General features: G+C 54.7%; 1 protein-coding gene across 9 annotated transcripts in view; it reads right to left on the minus strand.

The window, feature by feature from the left end:
* The window catches only part of Lingo1 (leucine rich repeat and Ig domain containing 1), a 182,100-nt gene that overhangs the window by 12,075 nt on the left and 154,768 nt on the right, over window positions 1-15,257 (minus strand). The window contains exon 1 of one of the 9 annotated variants that reach the window (XM_029543328.1): window positions 6,567-6,769. The exons of 7 other annotated variants lie outside the window; for them this stretch is intronic. In XM_029543328.1, coding sequence (XP_029399188.1) covers window positions 6,567-6,653 — 87 coding nt within the window. In that variant the 5' untranslated portion in view covers window positions 6,654-6,769. Of the gene's footprint in view, window positions 1-4,566; window positions 5,191-6,566; window positions 6,770-15,257 lie in introns of those variants that run through there. One more of the 9 variants, XM_021207130.2, reaches the window with a different exon arrangement.

Consider the following 15,257-nt stretch of genomic DNA (forward strand, 5'->3'; position numbering starts at 1 on the left):
ACACGTCTGTTTCATCCAGCAGTTTGGCCACTACATCCTTGCTATCACCAGTGCCAGGCCTTATGCCAATGCCAGGATGCAGGAAGGGGGTCTTCAGAGAGCTGAACACAGGCTCCCTGTACCTCTTGAGCCAGGACAGCCCTTTCCATCCTGAAGTGCACCCAGACACCGGGTCTCCCAGAATAGCTTTCCTTTTGTTCTTGCTGCACAGGTACATAAGGCTTGTGTGTGTGGAGGGTCGTCCCCTCCCACCACTCCTGCCCATGCAAGCTCAAAACTTTTACAGATAATATCCCCATGCTGGAGACAACTGACTTTCATGGGGGGGAGGGGAGTAGGGACAACCATGGAGTGAGCACCTATCCCACACTGGATGCTGCCTGCCCCAGCCCCCCTTCCCACACTACAAACCTTGAATCCCAGAAATACAAATCAAGGCTATAATGAAATTCCATTTTACACTCATTCAATCAAGAAAAAACTCAAGACAGCCGACAAGACAGCGTGGAGTTGTCTGAGGATGGGGAGGGGCGGGAACAGCCGCCCCCTGTGAGGGGGGCATGAAGTGGCCCAACCAATTTGGAAAACACGTTGGCATGGTTCCCAAAAAGGCGGAACATGAACACATCCTGCAGCCCAACAGTTCAGGGCACTTCCCACACTGCCTCCAGAGACAGGGAGAGGGGTTTTGTGGCAACAGTGTCAGTAAGAGCCAGAAAAAGTAACAGCCCAAATGCTCATCAATAGGAGGGCCAGGAATACACTGTGTTACATTCAAATGACAACCAAATTCATCAGGGAAAAATGAATGGGTGCTGAATATCCACTATCATTTGTGAGAACCTGATAATGAATGAAAAAGTCAGTTCCAGAGGACTGTATTTGTTTTATGTTTTATAGAGAGCTAAAAAAATAATTAAAAATGCCAGAGTTCTTCTATAGCTAAATAGATTACTTTATCTTGGTGCTGGGAGTTGAACCCAGAACATCATGCATACTAGGCAAGTGTTCTACTACTGAGCTACTGCCTCAGCCCCAAATGCAAGAGGCAAGAAAAATGTAGGTACATAACTGTCTCAGCAGAAGGAGCTGAGGGCGAGGTGTGGAGAAGAACCCGGGAAGAGGAGACGTCTGAGTGCTGGAGCTGGGGAGTTGGATCACATGCTTACCATGTTACCACGAGCACTACTACGATTTATTTTGTTTTATTACTTTTGTGTGTGTCTCACTGTATAGCCTTGGCTAGCATGAAGCTTACTATGTAGACCAGGCTGGCCTTAAACTCACAGAGACCCACCAGACTCTGCCTCCCGAGTGTTGGGGTGGCAGGCGTGTGTCACTGAGCCTTGGCAAGTACTACGACCATTAATACAAATGCATAGATCAACAAGTTAACAGGCTAGGCCTGGACCAGTGATCACAGCTGCCACCCATGGTCAGGAGAACACTCTAGAGTGAACTCACACCTCCAAGATGGGGGCTTTTGACAGGTCACACCATCCACCCTTCTGGTTGTTTTCTCAGCTATAAAACCACACCTCAGTACCACCGACAATGAGAAAACCGGAAGCACATCGCTGATATAAACTGTGAGTAGCTGGCGCTCATTAAGCACTCACTGTGCGCTCCACACAGATCTAAGTGCATTCATTGCTTGTGTCAGCACACTTAATTGCCACCACCTCCACTGAGGTAGATACCACAGTTAACTCCACTTAGGACATAGAGGAAAGGACATAGAGGTCCAGAGAGATTAAGTAAGTTCCCCAAAGTCACAGAACTAGACAGTGGTGGAGCTCAGGCTTGAACCAGGCCTCTGGCTCTCGGGTCCACACTTGCAGTGAGGTGACATGGGGGGTCGCTGTACACTCAGCAGAGCCGCTATTGGCCCACAGCACTCAAGGATAAGCACTTATCCATTCCTGCACACAGAGGTTGGAACCAAGAGGCCTCAAATGAGTTTGGAAATGACCCCACCTTTTCAAAGCTTCCTTCAGAGAGCCTCCTCACTCTAGAAACCCCCAATTCCCTTGTCACTGCAAAGCCTGATGCTACTTCCGGACTCAACCAGCCATCTTCTTCTAAGAACTTGACCCCACCAGCTCCACAGAGAAACGCCCACTTCTGGAGCACTCCGTGCTGGCTCTCTCCAGTCTACCTGGGACAGTTTTTAGTGCACATTCAGCTCTGCTCATTCCTGCAGCTAAGGACTCTATGTCCCCTCCAGGTTGTCCTTGCCAGGAGGTCCTAGGGCCTCTTGGTGTCTTTCCCACATCCAGAGGGTTGCCTAGGTATTCAGGGTAATCTGTGAGGTCTATCCAGGAGCCAAGCAGGCAGCTCACCAGGATGTTCAGAATAAACGCATGAATGAATGGGCTGCTACGCCATCATCTGTAAAACCATTGTGGTTCCTTTGAGCTGCGAGTACCAAGAGCAGCTAGGGGAGGTTTTTGGAAGGAGAGGGCCTTTAAAGAAGGGATGCGAGACCAAGTCAAGAGAGGATTCAGGAATATGGGGGAAGAAGTGGTAGGGCCAGAAGATACAATCAGTAGTCTTGTCCTGGGAGGGGAACTTGGGGTTGGAATGTCACACACAGAAAAGCCAGACCAAGATTCTAGCCTACAGGGCCAGCTTTCTACTTTCACGGGCACCGAGCACGAACAGGGTCTCAGCTAGGCTATCAGAGCACAGGTTCTGCTCAACTTTTTTTTGCTAAGCAACAGCTCATTCTGGGAAGAGGAGAGCATTGGTCCTCTAGAATTTTGAGTACAAAAATTAAAACAAACAAACAAACAATTATCTAGCATAGGAAATGGATGTTTAGAGACAGATGGAAAAGATGACACCCCAGGATCAAAGAGGACCATGACAGGTAGACTGCTCTCTACATTCTTCTCAGTCTTGCAAGATCCCTCCACTCATAAAGGATCAAACCTCAGCGCGAGGCACACACCCATCTGGTAAAAGCTGCTTCCTAACCCTCACTTGCCCCAGGTCTAGGGAGCACCAGGGTCTTGATGGGGCCATCTCATACACACTACAGCTAGGGATGGGGAAGGGGCCCAGAGCCAAGAGCTGCCGCAGGTGTGGGGGTCCTGCCCTTCTTTGGCTGAGGCAATTGGGTGTTGCCCTCAGGTCTTCTGAGACCATGTGCCTTTTCCCTGGCACCTTCAGAGTGGCTCTGATGCTCTCTTCGCTTCTCCTTTCTATCACCTCCGGCTTGCCTCCCAGCAAACCAGGTGCCAACATCCTCCCATTGGCTGAGGACTCTGCACCCCTCTTGGCCCACACAAGGACAAAAGGCCAGGAGCAGTGGAACACCCCCCTCCCCTTACTAGCAGTCCTCTATGAGGTCAGGGAAACCCCAGGCTCTCTGCCGGCTTGGTGCCCTCGAGCTCCCCTGGCACCGATGCCTGTGCTAAAGTCGTTGGCATAATGGCCAGCAGGGCTGAGTCCAGAGCCGGGAACCAGGAGAGCTGGGCGCCCTCTGGCTGTCCAAGCCCAGCCAAAGACTGAGGAAAGGATGGGCTGGCAGAAAGGGGCTGGCCCAGATGGTCCTGCCCCCCACCGCAGGCCTCTTGCACTCCCACCCACCAGGGCAGAGCTGTTCCCATCTTCCATGTGCCCCAGTTGCCACTACACCCACCCACCACAGGGCATTTGAGAACAAAGGGGAGGTGCCGCCACACAACAAGAGCTGGTCAGGGGGCTGGTCAGGGACCCCAGCAATAAGAGACCCAGGGGACTGCCTACCTGCCTGGCCCCACCCCTTCTCAAAGTGGGCCCCGCCCAGAAAGAAACATCTGGGTGTCTTAGAGGGCAGGAAGCCCAAAACCCACCCGAATAGGGTGTGTTGGGGGGGGGACACACACACAGGAGGCTCCTTCCTCACCTCCCCCTTCTCAGCAGGCTCCCACTTCCCACCCATTTCCCTAGGAATGAAAAGTGGGGCAGGAGGAGGTGAGAAGCCCAGCTGAACGAAGACAAAGGGGAGCCCCGAAGGTTCCTGGGTCTTCCTCAACTGGACTCCCCCCCCCCTTTTCTTCCGCCCTCCACCTCCCTTTCATCCAGGAGGAGCGAGAAAGGAGCCAGAAAGAGGCTGACAAGGTTCCTGTGGAGAGAGGGGCAATCCTAGAGCCTGGGGAGAAACTGTTGGCTAGCTGTGTCCTCAAGCTTAAGGTATTAGCCAGGACTGGGGAGTGGTCTCTGGTCCACCGAAAGGGACTCACCCAGGGCTGAGAGACCATATCCTCTTGGGTGACCATTGCCCAGAATGGGAGGATGATTTAGGGGGTACCAGGGCAGGAATGGAAAGGAATGGTAGGGATCTCTCCTTGACCACGGGTCCCAGCTTGCCAACCAGGGATCTGTTAGGATCAGCGGAACGGAAATGGGAAAATCATTTGAAACTTGAGGGTCAGGCCTGCGACCCCAAAGGGGGTCTGGGCGGTACAAGGTGCCCTACATAGCCCCAGGAGGGTGAAGCCTGGGCGGACAGCAGCTCCCAGAGGCACTCGCCGCAGGGCTGCCGGGCTCGTCGGGCTCGTCCAAGACGGAGGGGCTCACCTGCATCTCGGGCGCGCTGTCCGTCCGCTCGGCTTGGTCACCAATCGCATGTCTCTCTTGCCGGCGCGGCCCCAGCCCCAGCCCAGCCCCCCCTCCTCGGTCTCCTCCTACAACACCTCCGCCCGGTCCGCGCGCCCTCGCAGGGCTGGCTGTCCGTCTGTCTGTCCCACGCGGGCGGGAGCCCAGCCGGCTCTAGGGCAGGAGCTCGGCAGTCGGGGGCGGAGGCCGAGGCCCTGGCCGTAGCGGGCTGAGGAGCCGGAGCTCTCAAGACGCGTGTCGCGGGCTCCCGGAACCTGGCTCTGTCCCTCGGGCCGGCCGGGAGCGGCCGCCACCGCCTCTACCGCTGGGGCCGGGGTCGAGGCCGGGCGTTCTCCGCAGCGGGGCCGGGGCCAGGGCTGGGGCCGGTGGGCAGCTGCCGCGCATGCTGCTCAGAGCCCCGCGTCGGGAGAGGGGCCCGAGCGGCGCGGGTGGGGACTCCGCGCGCTCCGGGACCGGGACGGGTCCAGGTCCGGCCGCCTCCTGAGCTGCCGCCCGCTCCGGCTCCCGCGCCGGCTCCCGCTCGGGCTCCGCGCTCTGCCGCGGCGTGGGGAGGGAGCGAGAGGAGCGAGCAGCGAGCCAGGGAGGGAGGAGGGACAGAGGGAGGGAGGGAGGGAAGGAGCTAGTGAGCGAGCTCTGGAGCCGGGCGGGGGAGGAGAGAGAAGGCGCGGCCGCAAAACCTGGGTGGGGGTCCTTCTTTCAGAGAACCGGACGAAGATGGAGGAGCGCCCCAGCAGCTGCCCAGCGCCCAGGGCGCAGCGAGAGTGGCAGCGGGGCACAGATGAAGAACGCTCCGGGGCCGGCGCCCCCACGCTCCCGCCCTGCACCACGCAGCGCCCCTCTGGGTCCCAGGCTCCAGCAAATCTTAAGCCAGCCCAGCCCGCGGTCTTCCCAGAGTGCGTGCACCCATTCGCGTTTGATTGTCTCTGACCACATGCGTGTGCATGTGAGCGTGTGTGTTCACACGTGTTAACTGGGGTCACTGCAACTGCCGTGTGGACCGACACACGCACGTAGACAGACTACCCTCCCCCCAAACCTGGTCACGGTTGTTTAGAGGACAGCTTGAGGAGGGTCAGGTCTTGACCCCTCCTCTCGAAATGTCCAGTACACCCCCCACCACACACACACACACCCCACACACCAACACCACCACTTCCAAGGGATCTTAGGGCGAGGCCGACCGCCGGGAAAGCACAGGAAGGAGATGTTGAAGCCGAGCTGGCTAAGTGGGTCTACCGGGAGGGCAGGTCTAGAATCTGCTTTAGCATCCTTGTACCCACCCCGTCGGGTTTCCTGTCCAGCAGAGGGCAGCAGGCCTACCTGCCAGGCTCCGGACGGTGGCACTCTACCAAGTGCCCAGCAGAGGGCAGTATAGATCCTCGGTCTGGGCTTAGCTATTTACCATCTAACTCCCTAAAATAAATACCAAGTTTGGTGGGTACCACATCTTCAGATGGCTCCAAAGAGTAAGACCTTTACATAGAGACCCAAACTCTTCTTGGGCCACAGATCAGAGACTAACCTGGCAGGGTGGCCTGGCAAGGGCTGCGGTGTAGGCAGGCAACCCGTGGGGACCTCACATCTATCTACTGCACCTCTTTCCATCTGCTTGAAGCCAGATGCCCCTTAAAACCATGCCAGCTTGATTAGAATAACCATCAATGAAGACACCACAAGGCAGAGTTCCCTTCTCCCCGTTAGCACCTCAGCACTCCCGATAGTTTGTAGGCAGGCAAAGAAGGAAGCTGAGCAGGGCAGGAAGAGACCAGCGCAAGGCCTGTGCCTTTCTGGGGTGGGCAAGGATCCCGCTCCCAATGCCTCATTTGCCTTCCAAGGAGCCAGACTGACATTTCGGAGATACCTCGCTGGCTTGGAGAGGCCAGCTTCAAGTCTCCACCCCCAGCACTGTCTTGATTTCCACAGACCAGCCTCACACACATAGTCCAGAGAGTTGCACAAACCTGTTCCAGCGAAACCGATCTTGGATACCTCTCAGCCTCACTGGCACACCACTGCTTGGGACATTCCTGCCTTCTGTCTATGTCCATATCTCAGGCCTACCTAGAGCCCCTTCCCTGCAGGTGAAGGTGATGCTCCTTGCATCTTATATTCTTCTTCCAACCACTTCAGGAAGAGGCACTACTACTCCCCTGAAAATAAAGAGCAGGAACCCCAGACTCGGAAAGGTTACGTGACTTGGCCACGGTCACACAGCTTGTAAACCGTGGAAAGGGAATTTGAATGGCTTTCCAGGGCTGAGTAAACCAGTGGGAGGCAGGCTTGGCAGAGGGACTTACTGGTAGGAGGGGAGGTGGGGCGGCCACACGAGTCCCCTCCCTTCTAGAGCCTGGCGCAGGCGGCTCTTGGGTCCCCCGATTCCGTGATCCTTGCACCCCCTTCCCAGTCTCCCCAGCTCCCCCACCCCGGCTGTTTGTGAGTTACCGGTGAGCTCCCGCCCTCCCTCGCCGCCTCCTCCCACAGCCCGACAGGAATAGACGCTCCCTAGCTCCTGCGTAAAGGCTCTGCCAGACCCGATGCGGGGCGGGGGGCGGGGGCGGGGGCTATTCCTGGTGCGGCGACTGACGCAGGCAAGGCGCGGCCACCGCAGATCTCCGCCCCCGACTCACCTGCTCCCTGCCTCAGTGATCTGGTCGGAGAAATGGGGGAGAGTCCATCGCCCCCACCCTCAGTCTCCAGCTGCTAGATGAGGAAGCTGGTGTGCTAGGCTGGAATCTGTGGTGCCCATCTACCCATCTTCTCTCGGAGTTCAGGGACGATGAAGGAGACATCACAGCTACCTTGAAGCCTTCCTTACTCCTCCATTGTGTGGTAGTCCAGCCATTGTTCTTTCTCTATGTCTCCTGAAGAAATGACCCCTCTCAGATTCTCCATCTTACTCCACCAGAAGAAGCAATGGGAAAGGGAGACTTGGGAAGGGTGGGGCACTACACCCGAAGAAGCCTTTGTAAGGGCTCTGCTGGGGCCTGGTCCCTGACCTTATCATTCTGACCCCGAAGGGAGGAGGTTAACACTGGATCCCCTCCTTAGCCCTCACCAGTGCTCTCACGGGTCCCAGAGCCACCTGTGAAGCGTCAGGATGGTCCAGTTTGGGGACTGTGCTAGAAACAGAACTACAGCCAAGGATGCTCACGGCACACCTGCAGGCTTTTGTTGGTCTACCTCCTAGGTAGTAATTGTGTTTCAAGAGCAAATGAAGATCCATCTCTTCTTTGCCTGCCTCCCTCCCCAGACTTGATAGCCTTAGGCAAGGTCTACCCCACTGTTGTTCTCTGTCCGTCCACTAGGAGCTCCCAAGAGCGAATGGGCACGACATCTTGGTCTCCCGGTACTACTAGGAAAGAACGAACAAAGTAGGAGCCAGTGACTTCAAGGAACCGGTCTTCTGTAGCCTGAATTCAGGCCACAGAGCAGGGGCTGGAGTAAGCTTTCCAGGGCAGGTGGTGGAGGGGACTGCCTTCTAAAACACACCAACCAGCCTGTAAGGGCTCTGAGCTCTGCTTTCCTTCCTCTCATGAATGGCACGCCCGCCAGCTGTGGTGGCTCACACCTGTGATCCCAACGTCCAGGAAACTGAGGCAGTGGGGCGTGGGGGAGGGGCTGCTGCAAGTCCCCAAGACAGCTGTCTCAAAATGAAATAAAATTAAAGCAATGCAACAAAGAAGGACTGCGCTTGTCATACCAACGAGAGAGCCGATGCTTGGATGGATTGCTTCACTGCCCACGTTATCCTGCTCGAGAGAGAGGCCAGGCGGGGCTTCAGTTGTGAGTGTTCGCTGTGCACGTCCCAGCTCTGCTCCTCTCTCACCCTTGGGGCTGAGGTTTCAGCAGGCAGGCAGGGCCCTAGCAGGAACAGGGATCCCCTGAGGCACAGACTGGAGAGGGTGGCACACGTAAGCCTGCCTCCGTGTCTGTGTCTGCTGGTCCTGCCTGCTTGCATCCCAGCAGCTCATAGGGTTTTACGATGATGGTTATTTCTGAAGGCACTTGAAATTAATGACGGCTCTAAAATGGCTGGGACAGCAGAGTCATTGCTGAGACCTCTAATTAGCAAGAAAAACGGAGCTGAGGAGCTAGGAGTCGGCGGAAGCTGGGTGAGAAGCAGTAGGCATGGAATAGGGGGTGAGGAGGCAGTGCCCACACTCAAGGCCTTTGGAGCTGGGTGCTCAGATGAACTTCATATTCCGTTTTATGTCACAAGCTAACTATTACATTGCTGTGTGACCTTGAAGGGAACTACCCCTCTCTGGGCCAAAGTTCCTCAGTTAGATGCTGAGGCCTTAGGACTCTTTAGCCTTGCCTAGACTTTGAGGACATTGGGATAAGGCTCCTGAGTTCCTCAGAGGAAAATGCTATGCTCCTAGAAAGCTGAGTTCTATAATCAGGGGCTTTGTATACCCGGGAGCTACAGCAGAGGCCCCTGACTACCCCACGCTCTGCAGCACTTTATGTCGGTGTTACGGAGTCCGTGCCATAATGAAGTCCTAGAGATTCAGGCTGGAGGGAAGTGGATTGGGACCTGGCAGTTAATCCATAGGTCAGAGTCCCTTGACGGTGCAGTTGTGAGGCAGAAAAGGGAGCGGGGACCTGAGGGAGCTGGGTGAAAAGTCCCCGCTTTTGGAAGTAGCTCTGTGGCCAGGCTGTGAGACCTTGTGGCCACAGCTTCACTCAGGGCTGGGGTTGTGGTGCCATAGCTGGACCAGAGCAGTCAGCAGCCCTCTGGGGGTGTTAAGCACCGAGACGAGGCCGGGAGGCTCTGAGACTTCAGCAGAAGCCCTGGCAGGGTTGGGAGGCCACCTGGCCTGGATATGCCATCCCTGGGGCCTGAAAAACTAAGAACTCTGTCTGAAGTCAGTCAGTGAGTCCCTGCCCACTCCAAAGCCCCCAAGGAAAGACCCAATGATGCTCCTAACCTCGAGTTACCCTGGAATGGGAGGAGCCAGAGAAATGTTCTCTCCACTGGGGAGAAAAAGGTTAAATTGGGAGCAAAACATAAAATGCAAATCTAAATAGTTATTTGTATAGAGGGGCCACTCTGCAGCTCTTTGGTACCCTAGGCTCTATGCTTGGCAGAACAGCTGCTCTTAAGGGCCTGGGCTTGGCAGTCCCCGTGGAGACACGAGGAGAAATTTGAGCTAATGCGTGCAAACAGGCAGCACTGTTAGCAAATCCATTCATTAAGCACTCATCTTGAGTTCCGATGCGCTGAAGACTTGTCTATTAACTTAGCGCAGAACCTGTTATTATCTGAGGTCAAAGGCAGTGTAGTAGATTCAGAGGCACCCGGGCAGCCTCCTGTTCTAGTTCTGATACTCTCTCTAATTGTTATGTGACCCTGGACAAGTCACTTCACATCCCAAGCTTCAGTTGCCCTGCCCTTAGGCAAACCTAAGATGACTCCCAGTGGCCACTCCTACCCTACAGACTCTCACTGTGTTATCTCAACCCTCCCCTGAGTGCAGACGGACCAACTGACTCCTGTTCCCTTCCCTCCTGTTGTCCCAGGACTTCACACAAGCTGGACAAGCACTCTAACCCTGAGCAACATGTACACCCCCTGGCTCACTTCTGAGGAGTAGAATATGGTGAAGGGACAGGATGATACTTGGGATATAAGATTATAAAAACGATACAGCTTCCATCTTGGATGCTCTTTGTCCATGGTGGTTTGCCTATTTGAGTGAATCCACTGCCGTATTACTACTATCAGCTCTGGTGAGAAGCCCACTCGGAAAGGAGCAACGTTCCCCGAGTAGAGCCTTGGAAAGATCGCAGCTCTCTGGATACCTTGACTGGAGTACCCAAGAGACCCTGACTCAGAGATGCCAGCTCTACCTCACTCTTTCCTCCCTGAGCAATCTATGAGGTCCTATCTATTTGTTCTAAGTCACTGCAGGTGTGGTTTGTTACGAAGCAGCACCTGACTAATGTATGCTCTGCCTGTTACATGTGTGTCACCATTCCTTGCTCCTGCCATGGGTCAGGGCACGGGCTAATGCAGGCAAAGTGCCTCCTGCCATTGGGTGAGGAACTACACAGCAGCTAGGCTGCCCCCTGGGAAGGTTGAGAAGGTGCACATTCTGTTACTCAGCAGCTCCACGCTGGGTACACATCACAGAGAAACAAGAGGTCCCCTACAAGGTTTTTTGTAACAGCAAGGGTCAGAAGCCTTGGATGTACCTCTCAATGGCAGGATGACGGACAGGGTGCAGCATGATCACACAAGGGAATGACAAATGATGATGCAGACAGATACAAGAGCCATACAAGTCAGCATAGGCAATCCTGTAATGTAGCCTAGATGAACAAAGCGAAGATGCAAACAAGGCCACAGCGTTCTATCAGGTTCAGAAGCATACCCTACGACCTGAGCACCGATCTCCACACATGAAGGAAAAGTAGCGACACAGGAGGATGACTGCCACCTCCCAAAGACAGAAGGGAGTCAGGGCTACCCCACACCTTGTGCTCTGAGCATACCCCCACGAGCAGCACACAGCTCCTGTGTTCACTGCTCAATCAACAACTCATTTGATCTCTCAACAACCCCATGGGTGGGCATATTATTATCTGTTCTTACGAAAGACACTGAGGCATGGGGTCCCCAGGGAAATGGTTCTGGGCTTTCGAACCCGGTAGCCATCTGGGGCTTGTTTTCACTCTGCGATTAACTTGGGAAGGGCATGGCCTCTGGCTTGTTTTTGGTCCCATGGGGGGGGGGACTTTTCTTCTTCTTCCTACATAATATAGCCTAAGATGTGGCGATGTTTGATTTAATCAGTCGGTGGTGTGTGTGTGTGTGTGTGTGTGTGTGTGTGTGTGTGTAGACCCCAGGAGCCAAGTCTAGTGCCAGCCATGAGACTTATGGGCAAAAGAAGGTGGGAATGAGACCATCTGATTCAAGACAGCTCACGTTTCTGTGGGCTCAGTTCACAGACAAAGATTGAGGCTAAGGAATAAGATTGAACATTTGTGTCTTGATAGGTCCTCAGCCACATCCTCAGAGGGACTGTTGTCATCCCCATTTAGCCAATAGGGAAACTATCAGAAAGGGTGAGCAACTTCTCCAACCCACAAAGTAGACATGAGATTGAGGGGACATTATCTCACTCCACCCTGCCCTGCCCTCTTGTGATGGGCATGTAGGTGAGGGCTCCAGCTTTGCTGCTCATGGGGCAATCCCAGTCTAAACCAGGATAGTGTAGGGGATCGGAGGAAGAGGACCGACTGGGAAGGACCTGCTGACTTGGGATGAAGAGGCAGGCTTCAGTGGACACACTAGTGACCGGCACTCAGTCACCCATGCATCTTCTAGCCATCCACTCATTCATTTATCACTCAGCAAACATTTGCCAAAGCTTTCTCTGTACCCCCAGAGCCCATGGTCTAGCAAACAAGACTCAACCCAGTATGATACAGGCTGTGTTTGCACACACACAAAGCAGGCACTGGGGAGCCAGGACAGACATTCAGCAGGTAGTCATGGCTGTGCGGAATCAAACAGCGAGAAGAAGACAGCTATGTGTACAGAGGTGGGGAGGTATGTCACACAGACAGCAAAGGTGCAGAGACCCCTCCCTAGGATGGGGAGGACCACTGCTGGCCAAGGAGACTCAAGAGGGTTCTAGGCTGAGCTATGGCCACCTCTTTCAGTCTGCAGGCAGCTGGGTCCCTGGGCTATGGCAGCCCTGTGGGACAGGCTGGGCCCTGCTCCAGAGGGATTTAGAGCAGGGGAGTTCAAACCATAACGGCGCATGTAATTATGTGCAAAACTGAAGGAGGGCTCCTTAATAATTGATGGTGGGAGAGAGTAAATATCGGCAGAGGCACCCGGCTGCATCGCCCCGTCCCGTCTGGCTGGGGCCCAGGGCAGCCGCCAGGCTGCTAATATGCCTATAAATTATTGAACTTATAAAGAAGAAAGCAGGTGTCATGTCGTACCCATAAACAGCTTGTTAGCTAAGACTAACGAAGTGGCGGTGGGTCCCTTGGCATGGCATCCACTCCCCTAACCTGATCACAGGGGGAGCCAGAGGCAGAGAGGGGAGAGAGAGAGAGAGAGAGAGAGAGAGAGAGAGAGANGAGAGAGAGAGAGAGAGAGAGAGAGAAGAGAGAAGAGAGAAGAGAGAAGAGAGAAGAGAGAAGAGAGAAGAGAGAAGAGAGAAGAGAGAAGAGAGAGAAGAGAGAAGAGAGACCAGTCTACCCCATATCCAGCTTCCCACCATCTGACCTATTGTGGCATCTGGTAGTGCTGGATGGAGAGAGGGGGTCTAAAGACAGATTCATGGGTAAGATCTAGCCAGAGGAGCACAAGAAATTGGGAGGCCCGTGGGGTGTGCTTCCTAAGGGAGCCACTGTTGCTTATATCACCGCAGCAAATCACCTGCCCTCCCTGCCATTGCAGCTGCCTGGGACAGTCTACCATGAGGAGGGTCCAAGGAACGTACATGTGTGACACTCCTGGTGCAAAGCAAGCTTTGGGAATGGGCGCTCCTCCCTACCCACCTCCACTGCACAGAACCTCCTAATTAGATCAGACCTAATGAGGCTTCCCTCTGCCAGGCTGTTTACGCTCCATTAAGGACCGAGTCCAGGACAGCAGCCGGGGAGGCACAGTGGAAGTGAGTGGGGGGAGGAGCCGGGCTGCCAGCACCTGGCCCACCCAAGCACTACTATCCACAGGCATTCCATTCCGAGGAGTAGAGAGGAGAAGTGGACCCAGGGCCCCGGAGCTACAGCTGCCAGAAGTGGCTCTCAGGAGTCTGATAGGTGTCCATGGTATGCTCAGCTCTGTCAGGGGAGGCATCCAAACCCCTAGACAGCCTCAGCAAATAGGGTGCAAGCCTGGCCCACTTCTTGCACAACCCTTACCAAGTCCTGATACCCCCAAAGGGCATACTCCTTAAGTGGAGGGAAGAAGGAAATTCTAAAAGCCTTAGCTCACTAAATAAGCCTCGGGCTAGCCTCCTCTCAGGGGTGGGGGCTGAGGTCCTCATTTGGTTTGTTTTATCTTCTGTAGACTCCTGCTGCCCTCAATATCTGCTTTATAGATTCACACAGAGGCCCTGGGGCTGTCCAAAGCCACATAGTATTGCCGCTTCTGGAGCCTGGGCCTCCTGATTCTCCCTCTGACTGTTGGATCTCAAGCTTAGCCTTGGTAAGCTAGGGTGGCAAGCCAGGAGCTCCCTTGCTACCTGGCTATCTAGCCCAGGCCCAGGGGAGTTGGGACAGCTTGGGGTGGTAGGAGTCAGTGGAATTAGCCATAGTGGCATAGTCAGAGAAATCCCCAAGGTACAGCCTGCTCTGGGCTTTAAGAGCATGCCTTAAGAGGGGCATCTTTAGTCTGGGACCACAGGCCATTTGTGAAGGACAGGAACTATCAGTCTCATTGATAACAGCTTATATCAAACTGAGTGGAGAGTGAACAGAGACGTGTCAGAGTGGCCACCAGGGGACAACAAGAGAGATCAGACCTCTGGGCAGTTAGCAGGGGGACCTGAGTCCTTGGATAGTAGGGCCAGGGAGGACCATGGGTCAGAGGAGGCCCATCTCTGGGGCAGGCTGAGGCAGAGGTAACTTGAGGTAGCCTGCAGACCCTCTCCTGTGCTCATCCAGACAAGATCTTGATGGTGCTAAAGGGAGAAGCTGGAGTATTATGATGTCAGGTCACACCCTGGGGACAGTGGCCATGTGAATTAGGTGATAGGAGAGGTCAGGAACCTCTGGTCTACAGTCTCCGTGGGATCTGTTCTGCCTGCCTAAGTCTATCCCCCCTCCCTTTATCTACCAATCTCAGGCGTGTTTCTCTCTACTGCTATGGCCATGTGTGAGAACCCCTCACCCCAGTTCAGGTCCCATACCCCAGGAGTTATAGCTCTGGCCCAGATGTTTTCTGGTGGGCTAAAGAGCTTTCTAGCACAGGAATGGGTCTCTGTGTCAACAGGCAATGATGGGCGTGATGACCGGTTGAAGCTCCTAGAACACGGCCTTTCCTGGAAACGCACATGTATCGTTCTTCCCTTGCCTGCCTTGTTTGATCTCAGCATTCACGAGACTTCAGTGAGACGGCCTACTCTGATCATTCTGACCCTTGAAACAGGGCCAGCACACCTCACCCTCAGGAGGATGAGCCATTGTGAGCAGAAGGCCAGTGCGGACTGCTCTGTGGGAAGCTAGTTCGGGGATGTTTGGGGGATGTTACCCGTGTTGTGTTGTGCACCAGTGTGCCATGTGTCATGGTGAAATGCAGTGTTTGTCCTTAGAGTCAGGGCAGGTCTGCTGCAGACCTTTCTCCAGCTCCTGATCTCCTCTGCAGGGGGTTGCCTTCTGGGCAGAAGAGATCAGCAGCCACAGACAGTGCCTGTGGTCCAGCTTTCCCTGTAAGCCCCATGACATGACTGAGGGCAGGTGGGTGAGGAAGGATGCCCTGGTATAGGGATTCCTGGGGCAAACCTAATCATCTTCTTTCCCTTTCTGTCCCTCCCCCTCCACATGTGCCATTTCTGCCACTGAAAAATGAACTTGGCGTTTCTGGGGGAAAAATGGGCCCCAGAGCAGGCTTGAGTACAGGGGCAAGCTGAGCTCTCTCTCTCTCTCTCTCTCTCTCTCTCTCTCTCTCTCTCTCTCTCTCTCTC

The sequence above is a fragment of the Mus pahari genome, chromosome 10 (genome assembly GCF_900095145.1).
Source record: "Mus pahari chromosome 10, PAHARI_EIJ_v1.1, whole genome shotgun sequence".
In the NCBI taxonomy this organism is placed as follows: Eukaryota; Metazoa; Chordata; class Mammalia; order Rodentia; family Muridae; genus Mus; species Mus pahari.